We start from the raw sequence: 21,406 nt of genomic DNA, 5'->3' as shown, positions 1-21,406 counted from the left end.
CTGAAGGTTTTCCTCATCAGTTGCACCATCTGCCCACACTCCTCTGACGTGTAACTAACTTCCACATCCAGACTCTGGGTTACAGAGTTCCAGTGCAAGAGAAAACACAAGCCTTTATTGCCAGAGGTGACTAAAACTCAGCCAGATGAATTGAGTATTTTTTAAATAAATTATTTTTTTACAATAAATCCACACAGTATTTTCTTTTATCACAGCCAGAGAGCGAGACAAAAATTTGCAGTTTGAAAGTTCAAATTGAAAGACAGATGGGAAGTGAGATATCTTGGATAATTTAGGGGTTGGGAATGGGGTCTTTTTCATGAGTTCATACATCAGCAGCAGACTGAGCAGATATAACACAGCAATCTGATAAGATTCACTGGTAAGGAGATGCAAACAAAACATTCTGGCCCAGACGAAAAAGTTGTCAGTGCAAGACCCTCTCAGCTTATTATCCTGTCCCTTGGCAGCCCCTTTGCATCCCTGCTCATGCTGCAGTTTCAGCTCTGTTTAACTCCCTGTGCAGGTGTGGATTGAGCCTTTGCCCCAGAATTCTGGTGCTTGATTGCAAGAAGAGTTTCTGTCATGGTGATAAACCCCTTCCCTTTGGCAGCCTGAGTTGTGCTGAGGCTTTTTCTCCCTAACCTCAACATTAGGAGTGGGCTAAGTCTTCGCTGGCAAACCCTGGCTGTGGCCCAGTGAGCAAAACTTTTGAGGGGCTAATCCTTCTGGCAACCCACCCTTCAAGGCACTTTCAAGCTTTCTCATTTTGTCTCAAAATCTCTATGTTAAAGTAACATGTCTTCTGTCTAAAATGAAATATATTTTTATTTTTATACTCATCAAACAGTTCTCATAGCGAGCTCTCATGTATTTTAGTGGCATTCACAGTCTGCATGAATAAACAACTGGAGGCACTTGAAAGGATACAAGCTCTGTCTGCCTTTGTCTGCCAAATAATCTTTTCTTCTGTCCCTGAACCCTGAACAAGATATTATTATAATTCTACCTTGCAAACACAGCCAGGCACAAGTTATTACTTAGTTGTTTCAAGATGAATTGTTTTAAAAAAAATTAATAATATCACAGCTTTTGAAAATATTAATTCTTTTTTTGTGGCCACTGGTACTTAGCCCTCACACAGGCCACCGACAGAGGCTACAGCACCTGGCTGCCCATGGCTTCCTGGCCATGCCCAGCCATGAGACTCAGCAGTGACTTGTCCTACAGAGCAGGGTCCCCACACGCCCCTCTGGCCACTGGGAACAGCCCTGTGGTGGAGATGATATTGCCAGTGCAGTGGTGACTGATTTGCTTGCAGTAAGATACATTGTCACAGACTGTTAATTTTAGTGCAGCCCCGTTGGAAGGGAGTGGTAAAGCAGCAGGGCAAGCAAACAGCTCCTGTCAGTGTGGGAGTACGAAATGTCCAAACAATTAGGCTTGTAGTTCACCAGATCTCAGCAGCCCTCCCGACCTCCCATTTGTTTACTCTCCAGTTTACTAAAGCAAACACAGTGCCTGTGCAAGGTGAGAGCTGTTTCAGAGGTCAGATGCTGCTGGGTCAAGTCATGGATTTGCAAATAGCTGTTTTTGAAACAGAGATAATAAAAATGGTGAAAGGCCCTTAGTACCTAGATTTTGTGTTGTGGGCAGCCAGTCTGCCAACACCTAGGATTGCCCAAAACAAAGCAAAGCAGGATAGTGAGGAAGAAGAAAGGAGGATGGAGACATGACTTTTCAGCAGGAGAGGTGTATCCTAATATGGTACCTGGGAACTCATTGATAATTCTCTCCCAAACCATTCAAGTACTCCATCCATCCCACTGCCTTTAGCCTGAGATTCAGCAAAGCCCTCCAGGCAGTTTTTTTAGTGTAATTTCAGCTTGGCACCTGGGTGCAGAAATCACACAGGGCAGCTGGACACATGGTGAGGAGCAGACACAGTGCTGGGACAGCAGGAGCTGTGGCACAGAACAGGCAGCCACAATGCTCTGGAGTGGGCAAAACACTTTAAAAGGTGCTGAGAGAGAAGCCCTTCATAAAGGAAAAAGTGTTAAAAGAGACAAAACCACACTGGCTTCCTATATCAGATACTGAGCACTTGCTTCTCACAGGGAGGGATTCTCCCCAGCCCTTTCCCTATGTACAACTCCTTTATGCCTCAGGTAGTGCCGGGAGCCTCCTGTGCTGTCATCTCTTCCTTCTCAGCAGAGAGAAGGAGCTTTCCTTTCCTGCAGGAGCTTTGCTTTCCTTTGCCTTTTTTTTTCCCTGTCCCCCTACTCTGCTTGCAAAGCCCAAAATGGCTGACTGAATGCTGTTTGCAGCCGTGTAGGCAATATTCCCCAAATCCATTTGTTTTGGCATGGTGGATCACCCATTAGATCTCACTGCAGCATGGCTCCTTACTGCTGTGCCAGGAGCAGACAGCAGGCACTGGCCACAAGGAGCAGGAGTTGTGCCTCTCCTCCTGATGGATGATCTGCTTCTTACAGGGGTGTAACAGGCAAAGCCAGCTGTATTTGATTACACCCCAGGTAGCATAGCTTCTGTGACTGAGATGGTGAATGAACCAGGTTGGAATATGCAATTGTATTAATTAGTATGCTGATAGCTGAATAAAGCTATTTTTAAAATCACTGAACAGCACTGCACTTTACTATGATTGCAGAGATTATGTAAGAAGATGATTAAAAGCAGGTCCCTGCATCACAGACTGATCCGTGTTTTAGAGATGAAAAAACAAAGCTGCAAAGGAATGAGAAGAGACTGTAGTATTTTAAAAGGTTCTCTGCCTGCCCTAATTAAGGGCAAAGGAGCCATGTCATCAATATTTTCATTGTCATTCTAACTCATCCTACTTTTCCTATCGTATTTTGCCAATAAGGCATTTATTTTTCACGGCTGGGTTTGTACATACAGAAATGTCAGCTCGAGAGGGATCTGCTGCATCATCCCACAATACATGGCCATTTTGCAGGGTGTCCCTGAGGCACGGCTTTTGCCACCTATGGTGCACCTACCAGGAATGTTTTCCTCCTATTTGCTGATGTACTACCACTCATTAAAAAAAGCAGGAAAAGTAAAATGTGGGCACTACCTTTGTGTATTGTCTAACAGATTGAAAACAGACAGATAAGGAGACGTTGTATCTCAGCAGCAGGAAGATGCTGCATTTCAGGATCAAGCTACCAAAAAATATGTTGTTGTTTTCAATGACAGTTATTTGGGAAAAGCCTCTAGAAACTGATTGTCATTAAAGACCTGGAGAGAACATTGCTTATGATGATAAGCAGAGATTTAAAAATTTTGTTTACAGTCTCCTGCACGGTAATGCTCAGATTGCTGTATATACACAATCATTATTTGATTCCTTACACCACAATGAATAGCAGCTCTGCTGATCAAATATAAAGTGGCAACCAATCCTAATGCAAATAGAAATATAAACAAACCCTGCAGATTTATAGCCAATAAAAATTATGTCAAACAGTATATGATGAAAAGCAGAGTGTATGCTTGTTATTAAGTCTGACAGTTGTTTGCTGTAGAGTGTTTTCTGTGAAGTTTCTCACCATTGTTAATCATCTGTACTTTATGATGAAGTTTAAAAATCCCTTTAATTATCTTACATGGATTGAATGTGTCCACTCAAAGTATTGCACTGTGTTAAAGTTGAAGATTTATTCCTTTATAATATTTCTATAAGGAGCAGACATCACTGAATCAATTGTTACTTCATTTCCTGGCATAACACAAGATCTGGAGCACCCAGAAGAAGCCTTTTGCTGTTATTTACATTCTCTTCTTTCTTTCTAGGCAACTTCCCCAGCCAGTGTGCATTAAGCCAAAGCAGGGTCCAGTGCCACCCTTCGCAGGGAGTCTGTAGTACCAGATGCTGTTGTGTGAAGACAGGAATTTAGCACGGAGGTCATTTGTGCGTAACCATTTTGTGTGACACACCCATCGAGTACTGCCCTTGCAAGCAAGGCGGGTGAGCCTGGGGCCGTGTTTTCCCTCCAGTGCCCTGAGCTCCGACTGCCGTGTCCCTTGGTGGCCCTGGGGGCTCTGGGGGGGGCCAGGCCTTACGCCCAAAGTCCCGCTGGTGTGAGCTGTGCCCGGCCTGTGCTGCCTGGGCTGTTGGGACTTCTGTAGCCAAAATTTGCAGTGTAAACGCTGATGTGCTTCGTGTGTCTCAAAGGCCTCATGTGGCTCACATCACACACTTACACAACCCCTTTATAGGTGAGGAGGGGCAGGAGCCCTGCCATCCCATTGTGCCTAGGGAAGACGTGTACGGGCTGGCAGGACAGAGGCAGCTGGGTGCCCATACCAAGGGTGGGCACCTTAGCCATGGGGGTTCTTCTTCTGCCCATGCAGCCTCCGAGGGCTCTCCCAGAGCACTGCCATGGCACCTGCCCCTCTGTGTTCCTCAGGGCCAGGGCAGGCCCTGAGCGGACTGAACACCACCATGGCTGAGCTGCTGCGGGACCGAGGTGCTGCAGTGGCCAGGGGAGATGAGCTTGCAGCACAGGGGTGGCAGCGTCACCCATGTGGCAGCTGGCCAGGAGTGGGTCACAGCTGGTTTTAGCCCATGGAGGCTGAGGTCAGCAAAATGGAAAGACCAAGTCACTGGGTGCCACTGCTGCAGGCAGTCAGAGGGGTGGGGAGTGCTCCTCCTTGGATGTGTTTTACAAAGGAACCAGCACACAGAGACCCACTGGAGATCTGCTGGAGACCCACTTGAGATCAGAAGGGATCCTGAGGAACCCACACCAGGGCAGGAACTCCTGGAGTGGCTGCAGGCAGCGCATGCTGGAGCAGAGAGAACCCTGAAGAAAGAGCAGCAGGAAGATCTGCTATATAAATCACCTTGCCTGCCCATGCTGCCCAAGGGCTTGCCAGAGGCATTTTGACAAATCGAGCACAATAGATGGTGCAAATAAGGGTGTTGAATCTGGAGAGGAGGTAGGACAGGTGTTCATATAGTGTTTCATTGTTTAAATTGCAGTTGCATGGGAAGCTGGTAGCACAGCTGGCATTCAGCACATCTCTTACAGCATGCCTGAGCTAAATGGCTTAAGACCTTCTTGCAATGCCCTGTGCTGAAACAAGTCCACAACCAGGCTCTTGGCAAGATTGCTGGCTTGTACACAAAGCTAAAACTTGTTCTGTGGAGTCTGCCGGTCTCTTTGCTCCTCTACACACATCACTACAGATCCATCACTGACTGCTACGTGATCCTTGCCTACCTGGCAGCAGATGGGAGGGGGGATCCCTTAGAGGAAATGGTTCAAAGCACAGTTAAGAGGTTTTACCTTTTCATCAGTCAACTCTCATCTAGTCTTCCTCCTTGGCCAAGTTCTCCTTGTTCAGTTGCAGCAGCAGTGGGCACCAAAAATTGTTTACAAACTTTGCCAGGCAATGCATGGAAATAGTAATTGCCTGGACAGACACTGAGCTTGGGCACTTTTATGCTCTTTTGTATCTCAGACATTTGCTTCTTCTGCTCCACTTTCTCCTGGGATGTTCACATCCATCTTGTCCCTCAGAAGCCTAGTGCAGTAGTCTCCCATACCAACCACTCTGGATGGCAGCAAGAGAAGAGAGGGGGACACTCTTAGGTCAGCTGAGTTCCAGCTTCAGCAGCCATACATTCTCATTACATGGCTGAGAAACCACCCTCTCTGCTTCAGCAGCGCTTCAAACCAGCTGTGAGAAAGTGTGATGGAAGAACTGAGGGGCTTTCTTTCTTCTCAGTCTTTTTCAAAGTTAACTTATAGATATTTAGGGCTGTTAACAGAACAGTTTCAAAAACACAGGGTCTGAGGAATGCTGTGACTTATAAGATTGTACTATTCAGTTTAATTTTAATTGGAGAAAGCTGTGAGACCATTACAATTTTTTTACTCATTATTTATTCTCTGAAGAGAATCCTTTTGCATTGTTTTCTTCAACTATAGACTTAGGTGGGAGGATTAATGCACAGATTACAAAGGTATATTTATCAGGATGTTATATATATGCCATTAGACATTTTATTACTGGATGTCTTCTGATTGATGCTAACTAAGGGGAAAAAAAACCAACAAAAAAACCAAATGAACAACAAAAAAACCAAACCAAAACAAAACCACCCAAAAAACCACAAAAAACCCACAAAACCAAAAACCAAAACAAAAACCAATTCCCAATGAAATAAGCTTTGTTTCTGGGCTGCAAAACTGATGAAAAAGGAAGATCAGATCTTAACATCAGTTCAGTATGTCTAGCCATTTGCACATGACAGCAAATTAACATGAATGAAGATCCAGGTAACATCCCACAAGGCCCAGAACTACTTAATAATAAAAGAATTAATTTGTTAAAAAAATCCCAAACAAAACAATCACTGTTGTTCTGTCTTAATATGTGAACATATTCTGAAACTAATATTCACACAAATACAATTGTTCAATTGATGCAACTCAGTAATTTTTATTGCAACTGGAAGACAATACATCACAGAAACTTTATGGTAGGTTTTGGGAAAGTGTTATTTACAATAATAATTGATGAAATAGTTTGTCTTTGGCAATATGATTACACATCAAGAAAATGTAAAATGCAAGTATGCCTCTAAATCAACAATTTCATATTTCCTAAAGATCAGCTGATTGCACTTGCCTTCGGACTGCTCATTTAGGTAAACACAAATACAACTTAACATCACTGTTCATTCCCCGTCACAGTTCATATTTTAATATTGATGAAATTGGCAGTTTCAGACGCCAAGTACAGGAAAAAAAATTGGCTTATCACTGTACTAAATTAACTTATTGGCCAGTTAAGGTCCTGTGACCCTTAAGCATTGATACTAAATCTCTTGGTCTTTTGATTGCTTTATCACTTTTTCTGTAAAACAAAATACTTCAGAAATTACAGATCAGAGTATAAAAAAACGTACAAGTTCATAATGCTTTTCATACACACACAAATCATTCCCCCCAACATTTTACATCATGGCAGTTTTAAGTAGTGAGTGTGAATGATGCAGGCATGGAACTGGTTATCAGATACAGGTATGACTTTCAATTGTTGTTTCACACACATACTCAGGAAATGTACAATGCTCTAGTAACTTAAAAATGTACTCAAGTTCAATGTCATCCAAACAAAAAAAGAAGGTCTTGGGATTTCAGGCCAGAGTAAACAAATGAAAAAGATTCCCATTTTAGATTGTCAGCCATTCCAGAGTCCGGCATGTAGTTTTAGTATTCGGTAAAATCCCTTCTAGCACTAAAGGCCAGCACAAGTTGTGATTTATCCCTTAAACCCTCAGATGATGAGCTCCTGTAACTGCTGGCCTGATCCAAAGCCTCACGAAATCCACTGAAAATAAAAAAGTGAAACAAAACCCCCTTCCACTGATTGTGAAAGGATGTTACATCAGGATATTCCCCTCTTTGCAAAAGGAAATGTGATACAGTAGAAAAACCATTATATAGCTTCAGATAAATACACCTTGTTTTCAATGCTAAAACAAAACCCAAACTCCCCAAACCAGGAAAGGCTGCTTATTAGAACAACTTGAAAGTGACCTTTAAATAATTTCTGGTTTTAAATGTATACCAGCAAAACACAGCACCATAGACACATTAGGTTGAGACTTTTTTTTTTTTTTTTTTTTTTTTTTTTTTTGGTCAGTGAAGCTAGTACTTGTTTGCTGAACTGTGGAAGAATTATAAGGTCATGTACATGATCAAAGATAAAGCAACCCAGCTGACAAGTCTCTGCTTAATTCAAGAATAACCAGTACTAAAAATAAAAATGCAAAAATAAAAATCCCTAATAAACCATCAATTAATACTTTCTAAATAAAAGGGAATTAACAGATGAATTTACAAATGTATGCAGATTTATACAAAACACTGAATGTTGTGTGTAAATCTTTATAAACTTCATCTCAAAACAGAAACACACAAAATGTATAGTTTGACTTACACATCCCATTTCAAAGGAAAAGAGACATCATTACAACTTGGTAACTGTGCTAATTGCAATATAAATCAAACAGAAATTCAGAGTTTGGCAGGTAACTAAGAAGAGGGTTATCACTTAGGTTATATAGCAAAGTGTTGATGTATATTACATAGAGTAGTATAAATAATAAAAAAGTATTATTTAAATTAGATCACAGTGCTGCATTATGTGCATAACAGTGTTTGATATATTACTGGAGGGCTGTGAAGAACACTACTAAAACTTAACTGGTCAGACAGTCAACACTGATACTCAGTTACAATCAGGAGGATGTATGGTTCAAATGCTCTTTTGGTGGCAAAGTTAAGAAAATGTTTCAAAGTATTTCCTATAAAATATGCCAATGATCTATTCAGGCAGTAGTGATGTGCCTGAAGGAGCTGGGTTTGCATTCTCCAGGAAGTGAAGTAAATTGCATTGGAAATGCAGTTTCTCAGTAGTTTTATTCTGATCCCGGAGCACAGGAGAGTAATGTTTTCAAAAATGCCTAGGGTCGGATTAAAGCAAAAATTGTAATAACAATAATAATAATAATAATAGTGAAATGGTAAAGGCTTCCAGGAGCACTTGGGTGTCTATAGCTCCACTAACTGCAAAGGAGACCAGACACCTTCAAGTTCTAGAAAACCTCAGATTGTGCACTCTCAGACCCACAGTGTGAGTCTTGGTGTGTCCTGTGCAGGGCCAAGAGTCAGATGGGTCCCTTCCAACTCAACATATTTTATGATTCTATGATCTATATCTTTAGATGGACTGGGATGGGAACCAGAATCGCAGTGAAAATAAATTACTACTACTAAGAAACCAGGACAAAGTGTTGTTTTGGTAATTTTATCCATGGTGCCATTTGATGTACAATTTAGGGATTTCATTCTCTGCTAAAGTATGTCAATGTATCTCTACCTCACTCCAGTGAAGAATGCAGCCTCCAGCTTTTTTCTGTATCTTTTCCACAAGTAGACAGTAATTCAGCTGAACACTGGAAGCCAATGCATCTCCTTTGGGATTCCCTTCTCCCATTAAAGTAGGAGAGGAACCAGAAGATGAACCTCAACTCAATTGCTGGAGAGAAGAGACGAGACCAGTGTCAGGACAGTTCTCTAGTCCTACAGGGCACACCTCCTCACTCCCAATTTGGCTTTTCAGCTGTAAAGCCCTGTGATCTTTGTAGAACTACTGCCAGTTTTGCCAGGAGAAGATCAGAAGCAGACTGCTTTCAGAAACAGCTATGGGGTGATACATTTAAGCTGTTCAAGACCTGTGCTTGCATTTTAAATGCAAGCAGAATCTGCACCAAAATGCAGTAGGACATCCAACTGCTTGCAGAATGCAAGCACGATCAGCAGATTTCACCTCCCTGGAGATGCTGGTGAAATCTGCTTATGGCATTAGCTCTGGCCTGCAAGAGCTTCTTGCTGCAAAAGGCATATTCCAAAGGAACTCGCCATGAAGTCCAGCAACCCTTACAATTCATGCCCATGTGAAACTCACCACTGAACACTTGCTGACCTCGCCCCCACCTGTCTTGGAGAAATGCTAATTTGGCAATACTTAGAGTGAGAAGAAGGGGAAGTTAGAGATTTGACAACTTCTCACCCCAAAATGGCTTAGAAGGAAAGCAAACAAGCAAAACCACACCACCTCCTATCTGGCAAGTGAGAGTTTGTAATACAGTGCAATTACCAGTCCGTTTTGACATCATTCAGTTGAAGTAAAGACAACTCGATTAAAAGCTGACATCGTATTTCTTGGAAAACAAATCAATTTCAGTTCTTACACAAAAAAAGGAGAACTTCTCTGATGGAGTAGAACCAGTTCTGACAAAGTTGCCATTGTCAGCCAGGCACAAATATGGTTTAAAAGGTGACTCCTAAATACTTTATACAATCCAAACTATGTACTTCTCATCAACAGTCAGAGTAAGCATCAATAAGGACAAGTTGTTTTTAAACACCAGAAATAATCCATTGATGGCAGCCCAAACTGCTGTTTCCTGAACACAAATTCATAAAATCCTACCAAAGAATACCGTCCTAGCAGATCAGACTAGGAGAAACAAATTTTAATATGAAAATAGATGCTTGCCAACATTTTAGGTTTACCAGGAAGTATATAGAGAACTTGTTGAAGTCTTAGATAGGTGTTATATATATCTATATATATATATCTGTATAAAGTTAACCTGCCTAATTAGGTATTTATGCAAAATGACTGTTTTCTAAGATGAGTAATACTAGTGGTAATTATATATTTAGCCACCAAGAGTCCACATTAATGAATGGCATTTGTTTTTCAGCAGATACTGATCTCATCTGCACTGACACACTGTAATCAGAGAAGTTGCTCTGGAATTAGTGTTGTGGACAGAATCTGGCCACTGGCACACAAACGCTGCTTTCCCTGGAGGACAGAGATAGCTGAGCCATGGTTTGTATTTTCTGCCACTAGTGCTGTTTTTGGTAAATATGAAGCCACTCCCAAGCTGATACAACTATGCATTAATGAGCAAAGGTGGTGGCAAAGTGATACTGTAGTATCTTCTATTTCAAATGACTCTCCCAAAAGCCTGTAAAAGATGAAGACCAAGTTCTCTTGTACAGGATTGTGTGCTTCACTGCCTACAGGCTTTGGCTGTAGAGAGCATGGGCCTGGGAAGAAGTGGATTATCCCAGTCTGATGAGACAAGGGAAATGTTATGGCTCATTCATCTCTGTGCTACCTGGCCAAGGGATTGGTCCTTCCTGTTTTCCCCAACGTTATCTAAAGGGCTGCAGGCAGCCAACAGAAGTTAGTCTCTATGTACTCCTGCCTTAACTAATGCTGGGAATCAACCCTGCGTGCATCGGCCCCTGCAAACTGAGAGGAACAAGGCTGTTTCTCGCACTATCCGTGGCTCTCTCCTTCCTTATCTCCTAAGATGGCAGTTGTGCTGAGCTCTGGCGGCTATCAAGCTGCTCCTGGAACCCAGGACATGCTGGCTGAGATGGGAGGAGAGGCACGCTTTTGCTGTGCTGTACTGTTCTTCACAAAATGCTTGTGGGGCACAGAACCAAGTCCAGACTGTCTTTCAGTCCTTCCACTTCCTAACTGACCACACACCACAGGCAACTCCAAATACAACTTTTTTACAAGGTCACTGCACTGAGGAGGAAGTCAAACCCGTCTCTAACTCACTCTTCATAAACTAGATCCATCTTGGTGAAACTGCTGCCTGAAACAGCTGTTACTGATAAATCTAAACCTATACTCTTTAAGAAACCAACCATTTTGTTCTCTAAGTGGTTGGTTTCTGGGATTTTCTTTTTGCCTCTAGGATATTCTATGTGTAGAATTTTTCATGCCAAATGCAAGAATCCAGGTGAGAGAGACTCTTGTCTATTTCACAGCTTCTCTCTGCTGTAGTGATTTTCAGTCTCACAGTCATCCTTACCAGGAGAGTAGCACTGTACCTAAATCACAATCTCTGTAACACTGGTTTTTATCCGGACACCTCCATAAGGCTCTTAACTAACTTCAGTTTTTCATGGCAAATTAGCAAAGCTATTTTCTTGTCTACTTATTCCTGAATCAAATCAGAGAGTTTTCCTCAATTAACCTCCCATTATTTTCTTGATTCTGTCATACACACTCACTACTAAATTTGCCCTCAGATTATTGCGTCATGTTACACATGTACAGACGAAGAAAAGACACACTTTTACTTTTTTTTTTTCTTTTTTGTAACAGAAGTAGGGAGAGGGGGCTGAATGTGCAGACAAGGCAGTATAATTCAACCATCCAAGCCCTACCAGAGCATGAAGATTTTATTTTTTAATATTGCAGAGTAAGTTCCCCAACAGTCAGTGTTTGTCCCTGAAGAAGGTTAAACCTTAAACACCTGCTTCAAAAAAACCCCAACGACAACAAAAAAGAACCAAAACAAAAAACAAAACAAACAAAAAAAATAAAAACCCCAAAAAACAAACTCTAAGCCTAAGGGCTTAAAAATTAGAGGCATAGCCTTTTTCTCTATTTTCTATATTTATATGAAAATAATTCATGCTTCATGCTAAATACATTATTTACCTTACAAGAACTTTGTCATCTTTGAATAAAAAAAATTGTTTGCTTTTTGTTTTCCCCCTTTCCCTAAAGAATCCATGCAATGTGGATCAAATTTCTTCTGCTGGCTATGCTGGTTGAATCTGGAAATTTGTTGTCATTTTTGCACAGATGAATCCTGACTGATGGTCACTGCACACTCATTTCTGAGGGCAGCGTAGGAGCTTTTTTGTTGAACTTCTGAATTTTACTGTTTACCAATATGCTTTCCTTCTATTTTTAAATACAGAATACTACTAATGGCAGGTTTTGTAGCTTTGTTTCCCCTGTTAGATCAAGGATGTGATCCACAGAAAAAGATTCTGATGTACATTGTATCTACTGTAATTTCTTAGACTTGATTACTTTTCACTCAGGCAGTTTAGAAGACATAGTTTGTTTTTCCCTATTACTATTATTTTTTGCACGCAGTGCCAATCTTCAGGCTTATGGCTTTTTGAACATTCTTTCAATTTAATATAGAAGACAGAATTCAATGGTTAACGATGCTACTAACAGTCACACCTCTCCCATTTCATTATTTCACTGAAACCCATTGCATACATAGTTTAAACAAACTTAGAGTTATCAGTCTTCTCATTATGAGCCACATAGAATATGTGACACACTAGAAGTGCATTACTGCTTGCACAGTTGCCACCAGTGGCTGTCTGAAGACTTGTGTGGCACAACATCTCCAAGTGCCACTAAACAGTTCTTGGTTGAGAAGTACGTGCCTCCTCTTTCCCACAAATCTCTTTATTCACATTCACTTCTAACCCAATTGTAAGGCCATTAAACAAATTCTTAAGGGCCAGGCCTGAATGAATACTAAATTATGCACAGCTCTTCTACTATAAGAGGGATTTCCAAGTGCCCAATTTTATTCCCATCACATTAATGTTGATTTCACTGCGTATTCAACCATGCATTTTTGACAAGCTGGAGAAAGCAATGGCGATTTTGGCATTCTTTTTTTGTTAACTTTTTGTCTTCAGGTAATGAAAAGCTTCTGTAAATTAGCTGAGTGTCAGTATGAGTTCTATGGCTTCAATCTCCTTTAAAAATAAAAATCTTAAGGGTCAAAAAAAAAAAAAAAACAAAAAAAAACAACCCAAACAAAAAAACCCAAAGAAACAAAACAAAAAGAAATAGAAGAAAAACAAAAAAGGAAAAAATTGCTGATATTGCCACAAATCATTAGAATTCACCTGACGTGCTGAAACAAAACTTTGTAAGTTCAAACAAATCATTGATTTGTTCTAATTTTTTGTGGTTTCCTTTTGCTCTTTCTGCCCCTTTGCCGTCCGATTGGTGATGTTGTTCAAACAGGATCGAATTCCTGCTAAATGCAGGAGTGATCCTGCTGCTTCTTTCATCTCCTCATCGTCACTCTCAGGGGGCTTTTCTGTACGTCTCTTTTTAAGAGGCAGTGTGTCACTTGGTACTTTTTTCGCCTTCATTAAATGTTGCCTTTTCTTGTGCTGGGATGCATATCCACTGTCAGCTAAAGAATCCTTGGTCTCCTTCCGACTCTGCTTTTTGTCCTCCTCTTCTGTTTCGCTATGGCTCTCGTGGCTCTGGAAGCTAACTTCACTTCCTTCACTGCTGTCTTGGCTACCTTTAGTTGCAAATTCATACTGGTCATCAGCAGAGGAAGAGGAAACGGAGTCACTAGCAGGTGATGTGCTCCTGTGGTTGGAAGATTTGGCACTGCTGTAGTTGTGATCTTCCTTTGGGTCACCGCTAACAACTGGAGAGCCGCAGGACTGTTCGCTTTCTGTCCGCATCCGGCAGTTTGTTATTCCATTCCTGTAAAAACAAATCCAAGCAGTCTTAGAAGCCACAGAGATGTGATCCTGCTTCAAAGAAAAAGATGATGAAGCCAACTGACAGTTAAATTGAAATTACAATCTGAAACAATGACTATCAAAGTAATGTCCATGCAAGCTGGTTTCAAAGCCTAATTGCTCGTGGATTGGACTTGACATACAAAACAAGCCAAAAGATGCAACAAAATAGCACAAGAAGCAGGAACAAGTAGGAGATGGTTACAAATAAATGATGTGTAAACAGTATTGATTTAAATTTCAATTAATAGTTTACACTTTCAAAAATTAAAAAGAAAAATCCCCAGCATTATTTTATCTACTGGGTAAATAAACTCTGGTAAGTTGAATGAATAGCCCCCTCATCTTTTGCAATATAAAGTGATACTACGAAAAATGTGGGGAAGAGACACTAGCTTTCTGGGGCAATTCCTTGCCTCCTCTGAAAGACACTTTCCAACTATAATTCCAACTTGCATTCCATGGTTCACCTGGGAAATAGCACAACTTCTACTTAGGACTCTTTGCAAGAGAAGGAGCAACCAGGTCCAGTCACAGTTCTGATTCTGATCGGTTAATAAATAACCATAAAAGCAATACAATCTTATGCCATTAGCTGCCAAGAAAATATTAGAACGTGTTCAAAAACAAGCAGTAGAAAAAACAAATCTGGATTTGCTGTAGAAGTTGTCATTTTCTCCTTTGGTTTTATGACACCCTGTGCAGTAGGAACTACTGCAGCATGATATGTTTGAAAACTAACAGTTTTTTTTTCTGGAGCAAAAAGTATTAGAGCATTGCCACTGACCTTAAGGAACAGAATATGATGCTTACAATACTATTAAAGAAGGCACTGAATCTGTGCAATGCTTAAGTCCTGCTGGAAAAGAGGAGAGTAGGATGCTCGTCATTGAATAAAGCCATCATCACTGCCACCTGCCAGTTTACCAGCCTTGAACCTCTCTGTCAGTTTAAAAAAATACAACAGAAAAGCAAGGCTGTTCAAACCATCACATGATAAACTGATTTAAACTTGCCATCTTTGTATTACCACTGGAGTGCTTTTGCACACTTGGGGCAGTGTTGGATTAAACCCCTTTCTTAAATGCACACACTGAACATAGATGTTTCTTAAGAAGAATGGCACAGTGGCAAATCCAGAGTATTACTGTTCTTCTACTTTAAAAAATGGTAAAGTACTTTAGGTTTCAGGCAATGGACCTCATGTATGGTTTCCTTACACAAGAAACAGCAGAGTATTACCCATTTCTGAAAGGAAAGGTTGAAAGGTGGGAAAAAGAAGTGGTATGTAATTCCACAGTTCCTGTTCATCTACATGGCCTTGTCTGCAAGAGCTCGCTGAGATAAGAAACCCCCTTGCATTTATGAACCAGTGACAGGACAATGCTAGAAGGCAGCAAATTCATCAGTCATTCCAAATGTTATTTACAGTGCTTTCAAAGAAATGTATACAGTAGAAGGTACACTTATTAGCAAAGAAAGCCTCTTGCCAACCTCTTTTGCTCAACAAAATTACTTCTGCCGAGATTTCTGAGTAGATGTATGATCCATAAATTCCATACAGAACCCAGAAGGAATACACAAAGCTCCTTCAATTATTAATAACTAAGTGCAATGTCATTCATGATTGTGCAGCAAGCCAGCTGCATTTACTCTGTGATGGTTTGCAACTGCAGGGGTTGTCATTAGAGGATGCCAAATGCTTAGAATAAGAAATCATCCATACTAAACTAGTTATAAGGTGAATTTATAACCAACTCCTTAAGATCAGCCATTACAAGGAAGCATGTGATGCATTTTAAGTGACAGATTCTTCATTTTTAGGGTAAATTTACATTTAAAGATGTTAAAAATTATCATAAATTAGCATAAAATTAAACTTACTTGATTTTACAAGGCAGCGAAAAGTCAGAGCAACGTGGCTTACCAAAATCACACACTACTAATTTTCCATTAAAAAATAGCAATCAATTCTTGCTCCAAGGAAACAAATACAGGACAGAATAGGTGGGAACTCAAATGGGATTCCTACTGACTGCAAGTGAAAAAGGCTTCTTCTAAACCAAGACACCCTTTTTAATGCTATTTAGATCTACTCCTGTGAGTTTGTACAAAGAGACTGTCAATAAAAGTAAAGCCACAGATCCATCGAGCAGTGTAACCACATGCCAAAGAAATATCCCTGATTTGCCCTGCTCATGAGTCTCTAGTGTTGCCTTTACATAAAGGGGCTACAGTTTGGATTCAAAAGCTCTGCCCATGGGACTTACTCCAGATCCCAATTCCTCCAAATCAGCATAAAAATAAATTGAAATGCCCAGGAAGTACAGAGAGATGTCCCAGGGGGTACTATGAGGTTAGCATCCCACAGTGAGTGTCTGCAAACAGAGATGCTGGTAAAGAAAAACAGAAGTTCACAAAGAGGTGGGAAAAAAAAAAAAAGGAAAAAAAAAGGAAAAAAAAAAAAAAAAAAGAAAGGCGAGAAAAGAAAATACCAATACACTTCAGAAGAAAGTGGAACTGGTCAGGAAATGGACAGCATTTGCATCTCAGAAAAATCTTTGGGTTTCACTTACATTTTGAAAGATTTCCAACCAGTTCTGCTTGAGGAAATACAAAAGGAAGAGAAAGCAGGTCAAGGAGAGCATTAGCAAAGGATATTTGGAGAAAAGTAAAAAGTTACACAGGCAGACTGCTTTAGGATATTTACAACATCAAAAGTCATGTACCCTGAAAGTATATTAACCTGATCTGTATCTTAATATGCAATAGCTCAAACATTAGATGAATTACTTATAACTGATATTAGTAGCTTAGTAAGAGTTGAATGAACTAATATCTAAACAATTAATATTCCACACATACTTCTGAGACATTCTCAAGCTCTACACTGCTCTTAGACAATCATATATTCAGTATGAACTGAATCTGTGATTTATGTAGTTCAATCTAGACCATCAGTGGACAGAACTCCCCTGGGTTTCAGGACACAGATTTTGGCTAGCTCCGTCTATTTTTTTTTGCTCACAGTTTTGGTTGTAACTCTCACTTTGTTTCCCTACTTTTTTGTTCAGAACTTCACTTCAAAATTTCCAGAAACGGACATATTTTCATATTTAAAGCAGTGGCTTGCTCTTTCAAGAAAGTCGATGGGACAGTCTCTAGGGCTTTTCATCCTACTGACATGGACTATCTTATTTGCTTGAAGGATCTCAGCCTAAAGCAATGTGCACAGATTCTTTTTAGAATATTTCCATTTGGTTGTACCACAATGGCACAGTCCTCAAGCAGTGCAGATGTAAGTTTGGACTCCTGAAAGTCTGACTTCATTCCCATTGTTAATGGATGTGAATTCTACTACCAATGTCATCAGAAGCCAGACAAGACTCACAACAGCTGGGTCTCGAGTTAGAGGAAATAATGTCCTGTGCACAGTGTTAGTGCCTCTGCCTTTCAGAGAGGTCTTCCTCAGGAGGAAACAAAAGTGAGTCTCTCATTTTACCAAGTGCAGGCCTATCTTCCTTAAATTTCTCTGCTAGCTTGAAAGAAAGATAGGTAATCACATTCTGTTTGCAAAATGGCAAAGGTTTTGCTGAAAAAAACTTACTGCATTTCACACTGGAGACAGGTATATTCCTTTGATGAACAAAGAAAACCTATGTGGAGTTTAAATATCACCTTTAATCTACCTCTGATCCTTCTGGATGACAGATACTGTGTACCCATAGATGACAGTTTTTGTATGTAACTGGAAACACACAGTTAAAAGACACAATGAAAACAGTAAAGGTAAGCTGGGTTTGTAGATTTTGACACGTTCCAGGTTCTCAAAAAAAAAAAAAATCACTTTTTTTATTTCAAAGGGAAATTCAGGACAGTCAGAACTTTTAGCTTCAGCTAGTTGAACTGCTTCTTAAAACCACTACAGCAGACAGAAGAATGAGCAAGCATATGAAAAGTAAGTGGTGCTCACTTGCTCTATGATGAGATTCTGTCAGGGTTTTACTGAGTTATAAGTCAACAGTGAGTTGCTCACAATAGTGACAGAAGCTCTTACAAAGGTACTTCAGAGAAAAATTGTATACGAAGGACCACAGTAAATACACTTCATGAACTGCCAGCAGTATCAGCAGCAGATCTGAAATTAAACCAAATGGAGCCCCATGCATTTTGCAAAGAATAATCAAGTCAGTCAGCATTACTGTCCTTTAGTTACTAAAGGATTCCTCTGGCTCCCAAGGATAACTCATCATGCCTGTTGCAGCTGGGGAGGGGAATGCAATGCAACAGGGATTGGGGCTTGCTAAGCTGATCACACCAGTGGTAAGCTCTACAAAGATACAATTAAGAATTTATGAAAGCAAAAACCTACCAATTCCTTTATCTAAGCAAAAATAGTAATTCACAGATAATGTAAGCGAATGATAATAATTCTACTTATGCTTTGGCATCTACTCTGCAAATGCTTCTTATGTTTGTTTTATTTAATCACTGCTTGAATGGCTGCTTCAAGGGAGGAAAACAGAAGCAAAAATAAAGCCAGCATGAGAAATAAAGTCACAATTATAAAAGCTATGCCCAAGGAATAATCTAGTAATTGCCCTATAATTTTGAAGTGCAAATAATCCTAAATAACCATTTTCCATCTTTAGATAAGGTTAAGCACAAAACTCATTCTTGTCATGCCCCAGTGATCAGGAGCTGCATAAGGAACTGTGGCATTTTTTTTGGTTGATTTTTTAAAATTCCTCAAAATCAAGGAAGTGCTGTATCTCTGCCAGTGCAGGTGCACTTGTTTTCCCTATGAAGAAGAAAAATTTTATCTTGGAAACTTGAATAGAAATATTTTTTTTTTTACTGAGGGAAGATCTTTAAGAAGCCTGTTTGCAATTTACAGGTAATTGTGAAATTCCTTGAGAGTGTCTGTGTTTAATCCCAGCCAGCAACTATGTCCCATGCAGCTGCTTGCTCTTCCCTGCTCCAGGTGGGGTTGGGAGGAGAACTGTAAAAAGGTAACCATGAGTTGAGATACGAACACTTTGAAATAAAGTAAATAACAACAAAACCAGTAACAACAATGATGATGAAGAGTATGAAAAGAGAGAGGTAACAAAAAGGGAAATAAAACACAAGAAAGATAAGGGATGCACAACACAACTGCTCCCAACTCAATCCATCCCTCAGGAGTGATCGCTCCTCCCTGCCAACTCTCCCGGTTTATGCTCTATGGTATGGAATATCCCTTTGGCCAGTTCAGGTCACCTGCCGTGCCCCTGCTCCCTCTGAGCTTCTTGTGCACCTGCTCACTGGTGGAGCATGGGAAACTGAAAAGTCCTTGATGTGGGACAAGTTCTGCTCAGTAACTAAACCATTAGCATATTACCAACATTATTCTCATACTAAAGCCAACACACAGCTCTGTACTGGCTACTAGGAAGAAAATTAACTGCATCCCAGCCAAAACCAGGACAGAGAAACTACAAATGTTTGGTGAAGAAGAATTGGATAAAATGGGGAAAACCCATTAATTTCCCATTAATTTTTATTTTTAACCTGCAGTAATTCAAAACCCATGTTATTTCTAACAAACAGTACCAAAGTAGTCTAACCTATTACCTAGGCATATGTAGCATAAAAGTAAGTTAAAAAAAAAATACCAAGGGTATTTCATAAAACATCTTCTGTAAAATAACCTGAACCAAATTATAAGGCCTATGCTAAACAGCTCGTATGATTCTCTGTGGGGTGAATTTCCATCAACCTCACCTCAGTGGATCTGTCCACATTAGGCAGATGAGAGGCTTAGGCTCAGTAGTTCTACTGCACAGCAGCAGGACTTGGACATAGTCATAAACCACCCACACACTATGGATAACTGCAGAAAATTACAAATATTATGGTGAAATTGATGTTACGTAATCTCAAATGTTACATCAACTTCCAAGCTTGTGCTCTTCCCAAGGGTTGATGTAACAGGTAATACCTGACTCCTGTGGAAGATGATTATATATGGTAAGAGCTTTGTGCACCTTGCCAAGACACATGAATGTCATATGCACTGGCCACTTCAACAGATAGCATCCCTACCAAAGCAACACAGAAGTCCTCCTAGGAAAACATTTAAAAGATATTTTCCAATGGATGATGATAGGAAGAGCAAGAGCTCACTTTCACAACCAACTCCTTGCTGCATGTAAGGAACTACTGGCTTTGCCTGCTTTCACTGAATACCTCTGTCAGTCAGTATCTTCTTTTCTACATATCCAGACTGTCACTGCATTTGCTTTTACAGTCTCTCAGGGAACTATATAGGGATACGGTCTGCCAAAAATATCCCCAAAATATGATGGCTCTCATGCTAGAGACATGCTACATGCTGTGCAGTTTTGAAGCGTTATTTTTCCCTGCTGTTTTTGGGTGGGTCTTAGACTTGTCAGCCATAACATGGAAAATATAGATGGTAAACAAGCTAAAAGTGGTGTGAATAAAGTAAATAAAAAGCTTCTGTCAAAACACATCCAATTATGCTCTGCTGTGGAGATTTAACACCAGAGGATGATTTTCAAAGTAAAAATAGTGTGGGATGCCTTTCCATTTGTAGATTAGTTTGGAATGAAAGGCCTATTTGTGCAATTTAAGCCAAATGTGCTACAAAATAATGATGATCTCCTCAACTGCAATTCTTTATTCACGGAAAGTCATCTTTGTTAAATGATTTCCAGGAGGAATTTTTAACCCAAAGGACTTAATTCAATTGTACCTTATTTTATATATTAAATAAAAAGTAATTTTACATGTAATTATAAGGGAAGAGCAGCACATCGATACCTTGTGTAGGAACAAAATATGCCAATGCATTCAGTCACATTGCTGAAGATGAACAGCACAGTAAACTTTTCAATTGATGGCAGTTAACACATCAGAAATCACAGACTTCAGCTTCTTAGTCCAATGCTATAGTTTTGGCCTCCTTTCTGAACAACAGCTTAGTCAAAACACCCCACCTAACTGCAAATTTAACCCACTGTTACTGTGTTTTGGCACTAATGGCGCTGCACAACAGTACAACATACTGCAAGTTACTTGCACCAGCTTGGGGGACAACTAAACCAAACGCCATTAAGATACTGAGGAAATAAAACACAAAATGAAATAAACACCTCAGACAGCAAGGAAGTGCCAACAGAAGACCAGCATCTTACAGAAGAACCTGTGATTCCTACATACAGTAACTAAAGAAAAACAGTTAAGAGGTTTAATTTATTATGCAACTGTCTACTACCAAGAAAATGCTAATCGTCCCCTATGAGAATGATGAAAACTACCTTCTTCAGATGGCTTTAGGCCTTTCATTTACAGCACCAAAGGAACACTTCTCAGGAAAACAGACATTTGATTTAAAAAGTCTTAGAAAGAAGCTGTCTGGCTTCTCAATACATAGCCAGAGGCACAAA

General features: G+C 40.2%; 1 protein-coding gene across 4 annotated transcripts in view; it reads right to left on the bottom strand.

The window, feature by feature from the left end:
* Window positions 1-6,449: 6,449 nt before the first annotated feature.
* Window positions 6,450-21,406, bottom strand: part of FOXN3 (forkhead box N3) — a 209,491-nt gene continuing 194,534 nt past the window's right edge. For all 4 annotated transcript variants that reach the window (XM_053944509.1, XM_053944510.1, XM_053944511.1 and 1 more), the window contains one exon: window positions 6,450-13,914. In XM_053944509.1, the coding sequence (XP_053800484.1) occupies window positions 13,365-13,914 (550 nt within the window). In that variant the 3' untranslated portion in view covers window positions 6,450-13,364. The remainder of the gene's footprint in view (window positions 13,915-21,406) is intronic.

Source organism: Vidua chalybeata, chromosome 6 (assembly GCF_026979565.1).
Source record: "Vidua chalybeata isolate OUT-0048 chromosome 6, bVidCha1 merged haplotype, whole genome shotgun sequence".
In the NCBI taxonomy this organism is placed as follows: domain Eukaryota; kingdom Metazoa; phylum Chordata; class Aves; order Passeriformes; family Viduidae; genus Vidua; species Vidua chalybeata.
The sequence above is the reverse complement of the archived record's forward strand: the minus strand, read 5'-3'. Positions and strand labels throughout refer to the sequence as shown.